This window comes from Sinocyclocheilus anshuiensis, unplaced genomic scaffold (genome assembly GCF_001515605.1).
Source record: "Sinocyclocheilus anshuiensis isolate Anshui unplaced genomic scaffold, SAMN03320099.WGS_v1.1 scaffold1807, whole genome shotgun sequence".
Classification (NCBI taxonomy): domain Eukaryota; kingdom Metazoa; phylum Chordata; class Actinopteri; order Cypriniformes; family Cyprinidae; genus Sinocyclocheilus; species Sinocyclocheilus anshuiensis.
In genome coordinates, this window is record NW_015549663.1 from 34,948 (window position 1) to 51,076 (window position 16,129).

The 16,129-nt window shown below is 39.4% G+C and overlaps 1 protein-coding gene across 1 annotated transcript in view; it reads left to right on the forward strand.

The window, feature by feature from the left end:
* The first annotated feature begins 10,317 nt into the window (after positions 1 to 10,317).
* LOC107660298 (uncharacterized) overlaps positions 10,318 to 16,129 on the forward strand; it is a 30,834-nt gene continuing 25,022 nt past the window's right edge. The window contains exons 1-4 of the mRNA XM_016449578.1: positions 10,318 to 10,348; positions 10,834 to 10,869; positions 11,471 to 11,743; positions 12,052 to 12,222. Coding sequence (XP_016305064.1) covers positions 10,318 to 10,348; positions 10,834 to 10,869; positions 11,471 to 11,743; positions 12,052 to 12,222 — 511 coding nt within the window. The remainder of the gene's footprint in view (positions 10,349 to 10,833; positions 10,870 to 11,470; positions 11,744 to 12,051; positions 12,223 to 16,129) is intronic.

Genomic DNA, 16,129 nt, shown 5'->3' on the forward strand with positions numbered 1-16,129 from the left:
TTTTTTTTGCCCGTGGGATACCATGAAAATGAATAGCCTATTAGTTCAATAACCTACCGTTCTGCCAGTTTTCACCGGTGATATTATAACAGTGATAAGAATTAAACTTGTATTGACTCTGTCTGAAGTATGCAGATGTCTTTTTGGCGGGAGCTGTTGCCATGGTGAATCGTAACATCGGAGCTCTATTGATCATGACTTCTCATAGTCGTGGTGCACGCGCTAAACTCAGAGTCAACGTACTCAGAGTCGACTGAACTAACACAATTTAGCTGTTCTGAAACCGAAAACTCAGAGATTCCCATCTCAGGGTAAGTCAACTCAGAGTTTGAGTTTCAACTCAGAGTTGGTTGAACCTCCCTATTGAAACAGGCCCCTGGTGTGTTAAATTTGAAAACATGTATGATTTTACTCTTTATGCCAAGATGGAAGGACATTCAGCAGTCGATAAAATGAGGAAAAGAGCACGCCACTTTTGTGAGCACAGCAACTACTTTTGAATGCATTATTGAATTTTGTGCATAACAACGCGATTAATCGCAGTCAATCATGTGATTAATCATGATTACAAATTTTAATCGTTACCCAGCACTATTTTTTTTTTTTACTCCTGTAACTGTTTATCCTTGCACACTTGTAAAATATCCTTAAATAAACCCATTGTTTTATATTCTGAAATGCTGTTTGGTTTTATTTTATTTATTTTTTGCTAGATTATTTTATTAACTTATCTCTTAATCAGCTTGAACTATTATGTCAGCATACAAAAGTGTAGGTATTAAAATAATGTAATATAAATTTTAAAAGTTATATAAATCAAATGTATTATGTGTTGCTGTCTAAAATAGCTATTTAAATATATAGTTATTATACTGTAAAAATGTCAGACCTCAACATTTTCTAGTGACTGGTCACATCTAAATTTTTCAGTTGGCCTAATTGAATTTGTGTGAATTTATCAAATTGAATTCACATAAATTCAATTTGGTCAATCGAATCAGTAATTCACACGTGTTCGGTTATGTTTTTACATAGAGGTTGCCTAATTGTGTCTGAATATCTTTGCAATTGTGTAGTTTGCTGTGAACTACAGCCAGCACTTTTCCCCCTCCCCTGCTCCATGACTACAGCAGACCTTTCAGTCAGTCATTAACATATGAAAGATGGACTGCAGCCAGCAGGCCACAAATACCCGTATGTCATCTGTATTTTCCCATCTAACTTTATGGATTCTTGAACATCTCCGCTTACTTGAGGAATGCGGATGTTTGTGGATATTTGTGGACATGAGGATGTTTTGTGTAACCTGGGTCCATTTTTATCCGTATACATCTGAAAAACTTGAGGTTAAGTGGAAGTTTACCATTCCCTTGTTCGTCTGGATTCTACTATTTTCATGCAGTGTGCCTTTGCTGTTGATTGACCATGCCTTTACAACTGTGTCTACCTTTTATTAAAAGCTGCAAATGGATCCTCACTCCGTTGACTCATCATTACAGTAGGCTGGTATGGATTATTTTATTTCTTATATTTTAAGGATAATTTAAGCATTATTTTACTGTTATGTAGTAAAATGGTATAAAACAGAATAAAATAGAAAATAAAACCGCATTTGTTTCTGAACAGAGAAAACTGAATAAAACTATAGGAATAAAAAAGAATATATAGGCATATACATGAAATATATTTCACTTAAATCATTTACAGATTAAAAAAGGAAAGAAAGAAAAAATGTGCTGAGGGACATTGTGACGCGCTCCAAAGTTCACGGAAAGGAAATAGTCCGTAGTACAATCTGTGCCATTCAGCGTGAGCACCGCCTCACTGTGCTGTTAATTTATATTTTAGAAGGGAACTAAAATAGCCTATAGCTGTGTTTATAATGTTTATAACTTTTGTAAACATCTTGCTTTATTCACCGGTATTTTAGCCTACATTATTTCTGAATGTATTAATAAAATGCGACATAAAGCCTACGTGATTTTTTTTCCCTCTCACAACGCAGTTTGATATGAGTAGCATATGTTTTAACCAAGCAGTAAACATTTTAAATATCTAGAAAAAATATTTTAATGTCTTTAATGTGTTGACAGTTTTTTTTCATTAATTTAATACATTTAGCCAAAATCTTGTAAAAAAATGATGCTGTATTGGCATGACTAGACGCAAGATACTGTACCAGACTAAAGCTATCATGTTTTTTTTTTTAGTAAAGAAAACACTGTACTCTTGTTCTTGTTCTTGTACTTGTACTTTGTTCCTTTGCCCCTAAACAATGACTAGTTATCAGACATGTTCCAGCTTAATCTGATACAAAAATACAGCAAAACGACAATGCCAAAAAAGCTTATTTATTCGCCAGTGGTCAGAAATGTACAGTATATTTTCATTTTACACTTTAGCCAATGTACAATATGCTACATTCCAGTGTGTCCACCCTGACACTCCACTACTGCTGGAAGAAATTTAACTGTAACCTATTTTATCTCTGATGCCAACCACAAGCTTATCTCGGATGTTCTTGGTTTTCTGTGCACCAAAGTCACAACTTTCTGCTAACTCATAAAGTGCACGGATGAACATCTCTGCCTTTTCTCTCTGCCTTTGTACATGTTGGTAAAAGCATGCTCTCCTGGGATTATAATTTTTTTTGTTCTGGATGATGTAGTAATGGAATTTGCCTAGCACAGTGTCAAAGTATCTTTTGAACATAAACGAGTTGAATATCTCGTTTGGATTGAGGCCTTCTATGCGCCCCATGCAGCTCCTGTGCCACCGACTCAACCAAGTCCTTCCAGCTGCTAAATTTACTACCATCTGCAGTCTGTGGTGCTGAGTTAATAATGCCACAGAATATACCTCATTTTAACTCCTCGTTATCATCAGATTCCAGGCTGTGCATGGCTGGGGGTGATGACCAAATACTCTGAGGTTGGAGGAGGAATTCTAAATGGATTAGATTCCATATGGTAAGGTCCTTCAGATTCTTGCCACAGGTGAGATGTGATGCCATGCCTTAAGGTCTGTTAATTATTGAATTTCTGCTACCCTGTTACCCACAAATACATTAAAGCGGCAGGATTTTGAATGTAACCAGTGAAGGACAGTTTGGCCAACTGCACTTCTACAAGAGTGCTCAAGTCCACACTTCCACAACTCAAGTCTAGGTATTGAACACTGCTTACGTGGGGCAACACGGGAACGGGCCAGGAGAAAAGAAAAGGTGTACTCTCCCACTAGGATCTTCGGATCGAAGGTAAGCGACTGCCTATACACTTTCTCTGAAGCATCAGTGAAGATGTGGAACTCATGAGTGACCGCAGGGTGGTCCCATGCTGGAAGGGGTGTAACATCTAGGGAGTACTACATGAGGTAAATACTGAAGCTCAGCTTCCCACACCTTCCATGCTCGTTGAAGGTTATCAGGAAGTTGTGGGTTATCCCAATTTCTGTTCTTCACCCAGAGCTGCTGAGCAATCACCTTTGCATGAGTGGTAAAGGGAAGAATGACACCAAGGGGATCATACTGACTTGCTAACACATGATATATGTTCCGCGTTGTCAGGGCTCCATAATTAACAGGTCTGTGTTTGAATCCTAGGTTATCTGACTCACAGTGCCAGCTCAGTCCCAAGGTGGATTCACGTGGATTTACTTTATTATGTGAAAGCCACAGTTCTAACTTAGAAGATCTGGCGGCAAGTGACTGATGACTTCTTGCACGTTGCTGATATAGATGGATGTCAAACCCTCAAGTTGCTAGCAGTTTACAAAGTTTGTCCAGTAACTGCTGTGCCTCTTGAGCAGATGGTAAGCTCTGAAGACAGTTATCCACATAGAAGCATCTCTCCACGGAATGTCTCACATCTTCATCCAGTGTGCTGTGCAATGAGACGTGTCTTTGAAGGGTGAAAGATGTACAGCATGGACTGCACGTGGTACCGAATGGCAGTGCTCACCATTCATAGACATCAGGTAGTTCGTCTCATATCATGCCGCGCCAGAGAAAGCGCAGGAGGGGCCTGTCCTCATGTAACAGCAGGACCTGGTGAAACATCCCACGGATGTCACCGCTGATACCTACACTATGCTCTCTAAAGCGAAGTAAGACACCCAGGAAAGAGGGGCTCAAGGCTGGACCAGGCAACAGGGAATCATTCAAGTGCAGGCCTTTGTATTGGAAGGAGCAGTTAAACACAACACGGTCCTTTCCATTATGCCAAGACTCTCCTGTTACAGTGCCTCCATCTGTAGGGAGTTTAGAAGCAGCACCATTAAGTTCATACTTCTCTATCCCAGTGTTGTATACAGTGGCTTTCTCTGGAGTTTGAATTAGTCGTCGCTCCATATTTCTGATGCTTGGCATCACTGCCTCCTTTGGAGCATGGAAAAAGGGGGAATCCTTTTGTGTCACATAGTGTAATATCCCGTCTACCTCCACACGAGTTGTCCTGGTCTCTAGAAGGTTAATGGCTTGCCGATCCTCCCAGGATCTTGTGACCTGCTTCTTACATCAGAAAGGCAGAACATCAAGTTACCATAACTTCTCAACATCTCGTTTAGGTTCCAGTTCTGCAGGGGTAAGAGACAGGAAAAGGCACTGTTGTGGCTGCAACTGAGTCTCCAAGAGCCTGACTGGTCCCTGCAGGGTCCATCCAAGCCTCGTCTTTACAGCAGCCGGACCACCGGGTGGGCCAAGACAGGCAGGTCTTATTGGTTTTATTAGGTGGGTATTATCAGCCCCAATGAGCAGTAGAGGACATACCTTTTCAAAGGCCCAAATCGATCTTTCGAAGATCTTTTTCGGGTGCTTGCATTTCTTCAGGATGCTCAAAGGATACGAGTGGTTAGCCAGACCAAGGCGTTTGGTGGTAAAGGCTGCAGAAATCTTAAACATCTTCTGAGGCTGATCTGCTGGAGATATGTGAAAGGAAACGATGCACCACTAACAGTCTGCACATCTTGGCAAATTTTCCGCAAAGCTATGCTTTCAGCTTGGCCTTGTATTCCAAGCTCATGGGTGGCATCAGGAAGAAGTATAGTCCGCTCAGAACCATCACCCATGACGACATATGTGTTGAGCCTCTTACCTCCATAGCGTAGCAAGACTCTGATGACTTTCAGGAGAACATGTCTGCAGTCATTGGGTCTATCCAAGTACAGGGTCTCTGCGGTTGAGCTGACAAGGCAGGAATCTTCTTTGGCGCCCTTTGTGTTAACCTCATGCAAGATTTGCAAATGCTTACCCCGGCAGATACCGCAAGGCTTCTTAAGTGTGCACTGAGCTGCCAGGTGTGTCCGCCCACAACGCCAGCAACTACGATTAGTTCGGATCCAGTCTATCATTTGTTGTTTACTGAAGGACTTAAATGTGGCACACTGACTGAGATAATGGTCCTCTTTATCGCAGTATGGGCAAAAGGCTTTAGGTGGAACTTTGGTCTCCACTCTAGATGACTTGGCTTGAGGTGGCTCAGCAGGTGCCTTAATGACAATGTCATCGGCTCCATGAAGGATGGTGGCTGAACGAGCAGCTGGTTTTGTTTCTTGTCTGCGCTCTGATTTCTACTCCACTCTCTGGCCTCTGTAATTGACCTGTGCTTCACTGCTCTGGCACCAGGCCTCATACTGCAACCACTCAGAGAACTCACAAAGGTTATACACTGACCCAGGATGGTGGTCCATCTGTCTTCGGAATCCTGATCTCATCTCAAAAGGTAACTTACTCAGTAGTCTCTCTACATGTGACCCGCATCAAAGCTCAGCTTCACCTCCATCTCCAAGAGTCTCCAACATACCAACAAGAGCCCTTATCTGCAAAACGAACTTGTCGAATTCCTCAGTATCTCCCCGCCTGATGTCTGGGGAATCCATCACTTTGGCTATCTTCTTAAGTGCCAACTTGTGTGGCTGGCCAAACCTTTCGTTCAGAGCAGCCATGGTATTTGAGTATGGGAATGGTGAATTGAGGTAGGAGTCTGCCACCAGCCGAGCTTCATCCAGTCTCAGATGATCCAACAGGTTTTGGTATCTGAACAGTTCTGTGGCATCAGGTGGTAAGAGGTTCTCAATGGCTATATTCAACTGTGTAAACTCACTGGGGTCTTTGGTGCTAAAGTCTGGTATGGTTGGCATTGGACCACTGAATGTAGTTTCTTGTCCTGCAGGATTTGTATTCGGGGAATAAGGAGCTCTATGAGCTGGCTTCGGTCCAATTGACTGCTTGGACTGGAAATACACCTGTTCAGGATAAGCAAAGGTCTCTCTAGGGGCCTCATACTATGTTCTCGAATACTGATGAGTGAGAGGAGTATCTAGGTGGCGATCAGGTGGTGGCTGAGCTCTTCTCTGATAAGGAGTGGAACTGGTTTCCTCAGGATGCCGCAAAGAAGAGGGACTTAGGTAGTTGCACTCACCACACGGGGCTGGATTCATCTGTGGTCTAATAGGTTTAAGGGAAACAGGCCAACTTAGCTCAAAGGGAATTATTTTTTATTTTCTAGGGAATTTGAACAGAATCACAATTTTACGGCTGATCACTGAGTCGGCCAGCGATTCAGTTAACGAGCCATATAACATCAACTCGGCAATGGATATTAAAATCCAAAATATAGTGAAAACACTGTTAATTAGCACAGTAACAAGATCGGCAGTTTAAGACATTAACTTGTAAGTACAAAACACAAGATACTTCTCTTTTCAATATAAATAAGGCTTTATTGGATAAATCTAAGACAATATAAACTAATATAACACATAAACACACGCACTCACACATTCATACAAGTTGCAGGAAGAGAGAAAGTAGGAAATAATGAGTTTAAGAGAATGAAAATGTGAAATCCCAAGTTTACAGCAACATGTGCAATTGCATAGACCTGAACAATCATCAATCACTTAATTAACCCTGGCACTGAGTTCCTCAATGAGGTTAAAATTTATATTAAATGCACCAGTTCAGCTAGAATCTGGAGGTACTTGCGTTGCCTGTGTTGGGGTGTTCCCTTTGTTGTCGTCGTTGCAGAAAGGGGGTTTCCTGAGGTTGCTGATTGGCTGGAAGTTCAGTAGTCATTGAAGTGATGTCTTGGGAAGCCAATGGTTGGGCATTGGCTGAAGATGCGGAGTTGTGGGCTGGTTGAAGTTTTGAGGCGGTCACAGACTCGAGGTAAACTCGGAGACACGGCGTTGCTGCAAAACTTAACTCAGAACACGAAACTCTCAACGGAAAGAAAATAAACTAAAATAAAGGAATAGAAGTAATGAGACTAGATGTTTTTTCTTCTCATTGTGGCTAAGTAGCAGCGGGCGTGCAGGCCGAAGCATGCTGGAACTGCGCTCGAAGAATTCACAGGCAAAAAGCAGTGGCAAAAAGCATGACTAAAAGCATAATTTGATGGTGTCCTGAGTATTTAAACCGGGCTGTTGGACACATCCCAAATGGTTTCTTGACCAATTAGATATTGTCTTAGCTCGGGGTGTTGCGATGTTTCTCCTCTCAATACATAAATCAACATGTTATCTTATCAGTCACATGGTACGGATTTTCCTGCTCTTGCGGAGTATAATTTTGGACATGATTTCTATAACAAGAATATGATACATTTGACAAAGAATTGATTGGAAGAAACGTTTCAAGCATTAATTTTCAAACTCATACATACCCAACATGAACATAATCCTAGGTGGATGCTGCACACTGGTGGTGGTTGAGGAGATTCCCCCTTCTATGTAAAGCGCTTTGAGTGCCCAGAAAAGCGCTATATAAATGTAAGGAATTATTATTATTATTATTATTATCATTATTATTATTAGACTTGCTTCAGACTGGCTGGTGCTAAGGTATCGTGGACAGATTTATTACATTGTCTTGTTGTCCTGGGCCTCTTTGTGGAATTTGGCTCTTTCTGTTTCAACCATGTTCTTGATCGAATCTTAAATTGTCTGATTTGCTCTGATACCCTACATAGGTGTGGCAGCCAGAATCTGATCTTTCATGATTTGGAGTTCACTCATCATCTTTCCTAAAATGTCTAGCATGTTAGAATCACTTTGAGGATCTACAGTGCTTTCCTCTGCTGGGATGGGCAGATTTTGATAGACAGTCCCCTGATTCAAACTGAGTGAGGAGCCTCTAGTAGTAATAGGAAAGGGTTGGGGTGGCCTCAGGGATGGTGCTGTGGAGTAGGTTGTCTGTTGTCGCTGACCATAGGTGGGCTGGAGCATTGACGGAGACAACGTAGACCCTTGATGGTAGCATGCAGTTTCATGACGCATGGATGGCCTATCCTGTGTAGTGTAAGATGTCTGTGGTAAAGGAGTAGGCTGCTGTACTTCCCATGGCCGGTGATATGGAGAAGGCTGAGGATGGTGAATAGGCTGCACTGGGACGTAACTGGGACAAGGTGGCTGCAGTTTAGTGTCATCCATATTCTGAAAAGAACGTTTCGTCTCGTAGGCAACAGGCCATTCATCCAAGGTGTCCCATGGACCCCTTGACTTATAGGACTCGATACTCTTGAAGAAGGTGAAGGGATGTTCTCTGCAGCATTTCCAAGTCCTTGTGCAAGCTGTGTTGTGTGAGAGAATACTGGCTGACTGACTTGGATCAATCCTTTGTCCATGCGAAATGCCAGATCCGGCTCAAAGGACCATTATTCTGGAGTATGACTGAAAGGACTGTATTAGGTGAGGTCTGATATATAGCCTTCCTCAAGGGGTGTCAGTTCCATCCAAAGAGTTTAATTTCTCTTAGCACCGGAGTAATTTGCAACCAAGATGCACACAACACAGCTGGTAACTCATTCTGGAAGAAGCACTAATATAACAAGCTCTGAAAACCACTGATATGAGCTTCTCTTCACACTGCATGTGGTTTATTTGGCATCATGGCACCATCAATTGACCCATCGCAGGGAGTTTGATTGACAGGCGATCTGACCAATCATAACATTGAATCTGGCATTTTGTCTGACAAACAAACCAGACAGCAGAGTAGATTAACATTGGTGGACATGAAAAATGGTGTGTATTGATGTCTTTCAATGGTTATAAAACAAGATACCTTCTGATGTTCATTCATGTTTGCTTCATGCTATAACTAGTAAAGTGGAAGAGATTATCGGTTAGCATGCCGCTTGAACTGAGGCGCTACAATTATCTGTCACGACACATTAAAGAGCCACAAAAGTATATTTATTGTTTGATTTAAAAAATATAAAACAATTTGAAAGCTGAGACTTTGTTTTATACCTAAAGTAACATGCTCTTTCCTGTCTGTTGGTGCATTGTCAGTTTTCTCTTTGCTGTATTTTGTGAAAAACATGATATGTGGCATGAGAGCATCATGGGTTATCGGACATAGCAACAGTAACGGGGGGGGGGGACTTTGCAAAGGGTCTATTAGAAATTCTTAGTAATGCGTCTAAGTTAATGCAAGCTGTTTATTCTTTCTCTTGTACTTCCTCTTTCACATCATTCTCTCAGTTAAATATTGATGCTGGTGTCTGATGTAGGCTGTATTTTTCTAAAAATATTCATAAGAAAAAATCAAATAATGGTTTCTTTCTTCAGATTTGCTACAGTTTTTTACAGACTGTGTCACTACTTAGTCAACAGTGTGAAATATACAGTGACCAGTGTAGTCTGCATTGTTGTCATGTTATATTTTACTTTTGTATTCGGCATTGCTGTGCTTTTGTTGTTGTTATTCAGAGTCTACAGTACCACACAAATTTCACTGCTTAGTTTTCCACCATGTGTAAACTGTTCAAATGACAATAAAAGACTCGTGATCTAACACAATAAAAGAGACTTCTGGGAGCTGAAAATAAAACTTTTTTCAAATAAAGAAGGTGGATTCATTAAGATAAACTGGAATTCATAAGCATTAAATTTGTTTTTGCAAATGTGCCCGTCGCATGCTTTGGTGTATGAATATTAAACTGTGTCAGAGGCCTGATAGAATAGAAACAGATAGATGTGAGCTCATAGTTGTGGTTTGGTTTCTTCTATTTCAGCTCCAGTGCACTAACCACTGAGAGAGGAGCAGCATTGTTCAATTTATTGTCATGTAAATACCTAATTACAAACACAACTAATACCACCATTACAATAAAGAGACATACAAATATTGTTTCATTTCCCTTGTTCATTGAACACAACAGAATACAACTTCTCATAATGGCAGAAAAATACTGTACTATTTAATACTGAATGGGTCATGACAACATGATCCTAAAGATCTGACTGCAGGTTTCAGGAAGTCTTGAGTCTTTAACACAGTCTGTGTCTTTAACCGTCTGCCATCATTCAGTCAGTATGGAGCTCAGTCAACTTCCTCTTGTGCTCTGTGAGTATTATTTTCTCTAAATGTATTTCAGTGGAATTGCTATTATATTTTGTAAACGATCAAGTGTTTTAGTGTTCCTAGATTTATGTCTTTTCTTGCTGCTCTCAGAGTTTAAAATTCAGCTCTAGTCCTTGATGTATGCATGAAAGATGAGTCAGTGTTGTAGACCAGTGTGTTTGTAATTCAGTTGTGTGCTTTATAATGGTGTTGAATCCATTTTGTTGATTTGTTTTGCAGTTATTGTCACTGTTGTCATAATATTCACTAGTATGCAGTAAGAGTTTGTCTTTATTCTTCTGCTCGTGATCAGACTGTTGTCTTCAAGTTCCTGAAACAGTTCTCTGCTATAACCAAATCTATAAAATACCAGTCAGATGTTTTCATGTTTATCTAGACACATATGCAGTCCCCATACAATATCTTTATATTTGCCCAACTTCATAATTATCTGCTCAATGTAATGAGTTTTTCTCTTTGCGTTTTAGTGCTGATTTCAAACATCTACTCCGAACATACTGAAGGTGAGTCAATTTGAGTCATATATTTCATCAAATATGAGTACTGCGAGTTGAGGAATTACTTACATTTTATTATGATTATAAACTCACCCTTTTAACAAGTTAAATTATTCATGTGACAATTATGAGGTGTAAAACACAAGAAACAGAAACAAACCATGATTCTATCAAAAACAACACATATTTCTTACATTCTCTGTGAAATCAAAATCAGAGCAGTGAGACAAGATCTTCTGTTGGAAATCTTGTTGAAAAACAATCTCGGATGTTCTCAGTTTTCTGTGCATCAAAGTCACAACTCTCTGTTAACTTATAAAGTGCACGGATGAACATCTCTGTGTAATGTGTGTAAAAGCACATTCTCTCATGGATTATATTATTTTTCGGAATGAAGTATTAGTTGAACTTGCCTAGCACGGTTTCCAATTTTTTCCCAATTCTCAATAATTGTATATTGACAGATCTTATATAAATGACTATAACAGCTATAGAGAACAAAACTTCAGTCTCATCTGATTTAGCGTGTGTGTTTTACAGTCAAGTAACTGTGTTCATACAGTAAAAGCAGCACATTTTTTCATTGTGAATTGTTGTTATTGTACAGAAAAAACAAAAGCCAAAGTGACAATTAAACCTGCTCAACATGTATTCAGAGGAGAGAAAGTCACTCTCAGATGTGACATAAATGCTGAGAGAGGCACTAGCTGGCAGTACGGCTGGTATAAAGAAGATTCAGACAATGTTTTCAGTGAACTACAGGAACTCACATTCAGTCCTGTTACTGAGTTTGACGCAGGTAAATACTCCTGTTATGGAGCAGAGACAAAAGGATCACGCAGCTTACACATCAGTGAAGAAGTTACACTGACAGTATCAGGTGAGTTTGATCAACTCTTCACACACACACACACACACACACACACACACACACACAATCTGTGAGGTTAACGGCTCCTCTACAGGCTGGACATTCAGCTGGTTCACTGTAACTGTCTCATCAGGTAAGATATAATGTGCTTCATGTAGTAACATCTGAATAAACTGGTTTCATAAAAAAATATTATAGCGATTAAAACATTTAATCAATCTAAATACTCTGATTATACCAACAGAGGTAATTTATAAGACTCATGTAAAAATTACTGCTCATTTCTTGAGGTAACTGCACTTTTTCATTTTATACAGGCAACAGCAATGATTGTAAGCTGCTCTCAGACAGCAGCAGAGGAGCTGGAGGAAACTACACTGTCGGTTCTGCTGCTCTAAAACACACAGGAGTTTATGTGTGCACAGCAGAGAGAGGAAAACCAGTCTATAACTCAACCATCAGCAACTCACAGTTAATATGCTTCACTGGTGAGTTTAAACTGAACCACTGACATTTTCCTTGATCTTTTTATAGCTTGAAGCGTCTTGAAATGTTGTCCTGTCATAATATATGGTTACTTTTATGGTGTCAGTGGAGAAATATGCTATTGCTGTCAGGTGTAGTTACTGTATTTACTAGCAGGGCCTAAATAGACCAAACTAACCAGTAAAACCTTGATTGATGGGTTACACGCAAAAATGGGTAAACTTTAGATTACAGCCCGCAATGTACTGCATAATTAAACAGAATTTACAGCGTACTTATTTGTAACTATAGAGTACCTCCACAGTACCTACTCGTAGGTATAAGGCAGGGTTCATCAAATCTTGCCCTGGAGGGCCAATGCGCTGCAGAGTTTATCTCCAACCCTGATCAAACTGAACTACCTGTGATTTTCTAATGATCCTGAAGACATCGATTAGCATACTCAGGTGTGTTTGATTAGGGTTAGAGCTAAACTCTGCAGGAAAGTGGATCTCATGGGCCAGATTTGAGGATTCCTGGTATAAGGGAACAATAAGCAACATTTGGGGAATAAGGGGGTAATAACCTGCGAAATTATAAAGCATTTATACTGTAAGTATTTTATAACTAAAGGGCACCTATTCTGAAATTACGTGGTATGTATGACACACAGATCGAAATTTTCCGCGTAAGCATAACTTACAGCTGTACGTACATGTAGGTAAACAGAAACAATGTGCAAAGTTTAGGGGATAAGGGGGTAATGACTTGGAAAATTAAAAGTATTTATACTGTTAGTATTTCATAAACAAGGTGTACCTATTCTAAGATTGCGTGGTATGCATGACCTACTGTGTTTTAGAACAAGTTGCCTTATTGTAATAACACAAAATATATGATGCAGTATATGTTTTACACTACGTACTGGGTACTTATTTTATTATTACAACATACATCTTACATGACATTGATACAAATAGTAAATTGTAGTATACTGTAGTATAATTTAGTAATTATAGTAAAGTTAAAAACCACCAGTCTTTAAACATTTCACCACAGTTAAGAATATATGCTATAGTATTTACTAGTCTTTCTTTATATGGGATCATGGAGATTATAAAGTATGGGGAAATGATGTAATGAGTTTCTGCTGTGATTTGGTTTAGAAATTTCCACATGAAAATGTACCTGATGAAAGAGCATTGCATATGGTCATCTCAGCCGCGAGTCCATCAGCAGCATTGTACCGTCGAGGTGCAATTCAGTGGAAAACTAGATTACCTCTGTCCAGCTCCTCCCAGGATATGACATATAAATATAACATCATAATACACAACACATGTACATTTACTGAATAATTGATGTTTTTTTTTTTTGATAGCTGAAGTGCTGTTGGTGCACTTGAGCTTCCGTATGTGGTTTGAGGCAAGTAGAATAAAATGTACTACAACATTTTTCTTAACTACTATGCAAACATAGCGAGAATGAATGCCATTACTAAAGCAAGAAACCCAATTACAATAACACAATTCAACAAGTTGCCACAGCTGCGCAACACACATCATCTGTAGCTGAAGCATTAACTTAACAAAATGACACAAATACAGTCCACCTGATGTTTTTACAGACATTTATTAACTCAAACGTAGTTATACCTTACAGATAACATTGGTATAAAACAAATAAGGTGATTACATGTGTTTTAAATTTGACCTAACATTTTAACAAACTTGTACTGCTTTTCATCTTCACGAGTCTCCCCGCCGGTCTGCCAGTGCGCTGCGGGAGGAAATTACTAGTTAGCACAGATTTACTGGGAAAGCGAGCAAGTAACATTAAAATAATTCATACTAGACTATGAAGAAAAGTGTATACATATGTTTTAACGTACCCCAGGAATCTAATCTTCACGCTGAGTCTCCCCGCTGGTCTGCCTCTACCAGCGGCACTGCGGCTGGAGGAAAAGACCAGTTAGAGATATTCTTACGAAAACTTAAACCTGGCTTTACATCTTGCAAATAACATCAGAATGCAACGCATAAAGCAATAAAAAAAAGTCAAAAATGAAAATGAACCTACCATACTCTAGTGGTTTTTCATCTTCACGATGAGTCTTTCACAGCACCGTTGCCGAGGAGGTGTGTGGTTGTTTTTCACGGTGATTTAATACTACTGTTTTTAGATTTACAGTAGGCAAATATTTTTCCAAAATGCACTGAAAATCTAAACCTGAGAAACAGTAATAATACTGTGAAAAAAAAAATTGATTTAGTGATGCTGTTTGCTAGCTTTGACTAGTACGCTCTCTGACCATCCAATCAAAGGACGAGAAAATGCAGATGTCATTGCACACCCTGGTGCTGCCAGCTCAAAATATGATTGGTTAATATATTTTTAAATTAATGTGTATTCAATTATTTCCAATAGTCTAGTCTCTTCATTACATAGCTTTTATCTTGGTTGCACTGCTTCCAGTAGTGTATGTTTCTATTAGAGCTTTTATCCAATCATATTTCAGCAATCGTGTTGCCAGGGTCAAGGAAATCTGCCTTAAGGCCTTCAGAATCGACAGTGCAGGCGTCTGTTGGCTTAAATAAATGGCAATGAAACCGTTGTTTTAAAACTAAGTTAGTGATTCTGATAGTGTTTAGGCCAGCAGAGAAGGCTTTGCTGGCCCTGACGGCCCACTACTGGCATAACTTCAATCAGCTGTTTCTCATTAATGCAGGGGTCTCCAACACATCGCTCGCAAGCTACCAGTAGCTTGTGGCCTGATTGGAGGTAGCTCGCCAAGACATACTTGACATATAGGCCATGAGGTTATTCTAATTATCCCGTTTCGTATTTGAATTATCATTAAACCCGTATTCGATTATCGCGATTTGAAAAACTCACAATAAATACTGCTCAGCTTTAATCAAAGTTATTAAGAGTCTCACGCAGGCGCAACACGCAGAGTAGTTTCGTTTTGTGTGAAAACATGACTGAAGGCAGACTACTGAGGGAAATTATATGAAAGAAAGTATGACTGAATTATTTGTATTAATGCATAATAGGAAACCGACTGTCTTCAGAAAAGTTTCGATAGCATTTGCTTTAAGTCTTCCATCCGTGTAATGCATACTAAAACAGTGTTTAGAAGCACAGCAGCAGCTTTGTTTACAGAGGTTACCGTGGAAACAGCTCTGTTCTGCAGTTCATAGGCGCCACCTGCTTTCAAACTGTGGATTTACAAATTCATTCAGTCTGTCTGCCATATTTTTGTACGAAAATGGGACCAAATTTTTGTTGTAAATCTTAACCGGTCGATGGAAAATAGGCTACCTTGTTATCAGAACTGTTGAGATTTTTAGAATGCACATTAGCTTAGGTAGAACTGTTTATGGAGCAGATACAATTTAATTTATCATTCTGACTCATAATTTTTATTAAAAAAAAAGTGGTTTAAAGGTTGAACTGTTATCATGGTAGAACTGTTTATGGAGCAGATACAATTTAATTTATCATTCTGACTCATCATTTTTATTAAAAAAAAAGTGGTTTAAAGGTTGAACTGTTATCATTTTATTTTAAAAATGGTCAAAACTTGAATATGTAGTAGACTACATGTCAGTAGAGAACATGTTATGAATATTTTTTGTTAGTTTAAAATCCGGCCATCATTTTTTTACAGTTTTTCTGAATTGCTAAAACACTAAACCCCACTCTCTGAACCAAATTCTCTCTAGCTTAAACCAATTTGTTGAATAAAGCACTCTTTCTGCTAAACCTTAAACATGTTCAGGCAGTTAAGCTCTATTTGCAAATCGCATGCACTCTTTTTGCAAAACTCTAAACACATTCCCATTCACTTAAACACATATTACACTGTGATGCATTTGTGCTGCAAAATGGTGGGGTGGGCGCTCTGGAGGCCCCTCAGGGCAGACA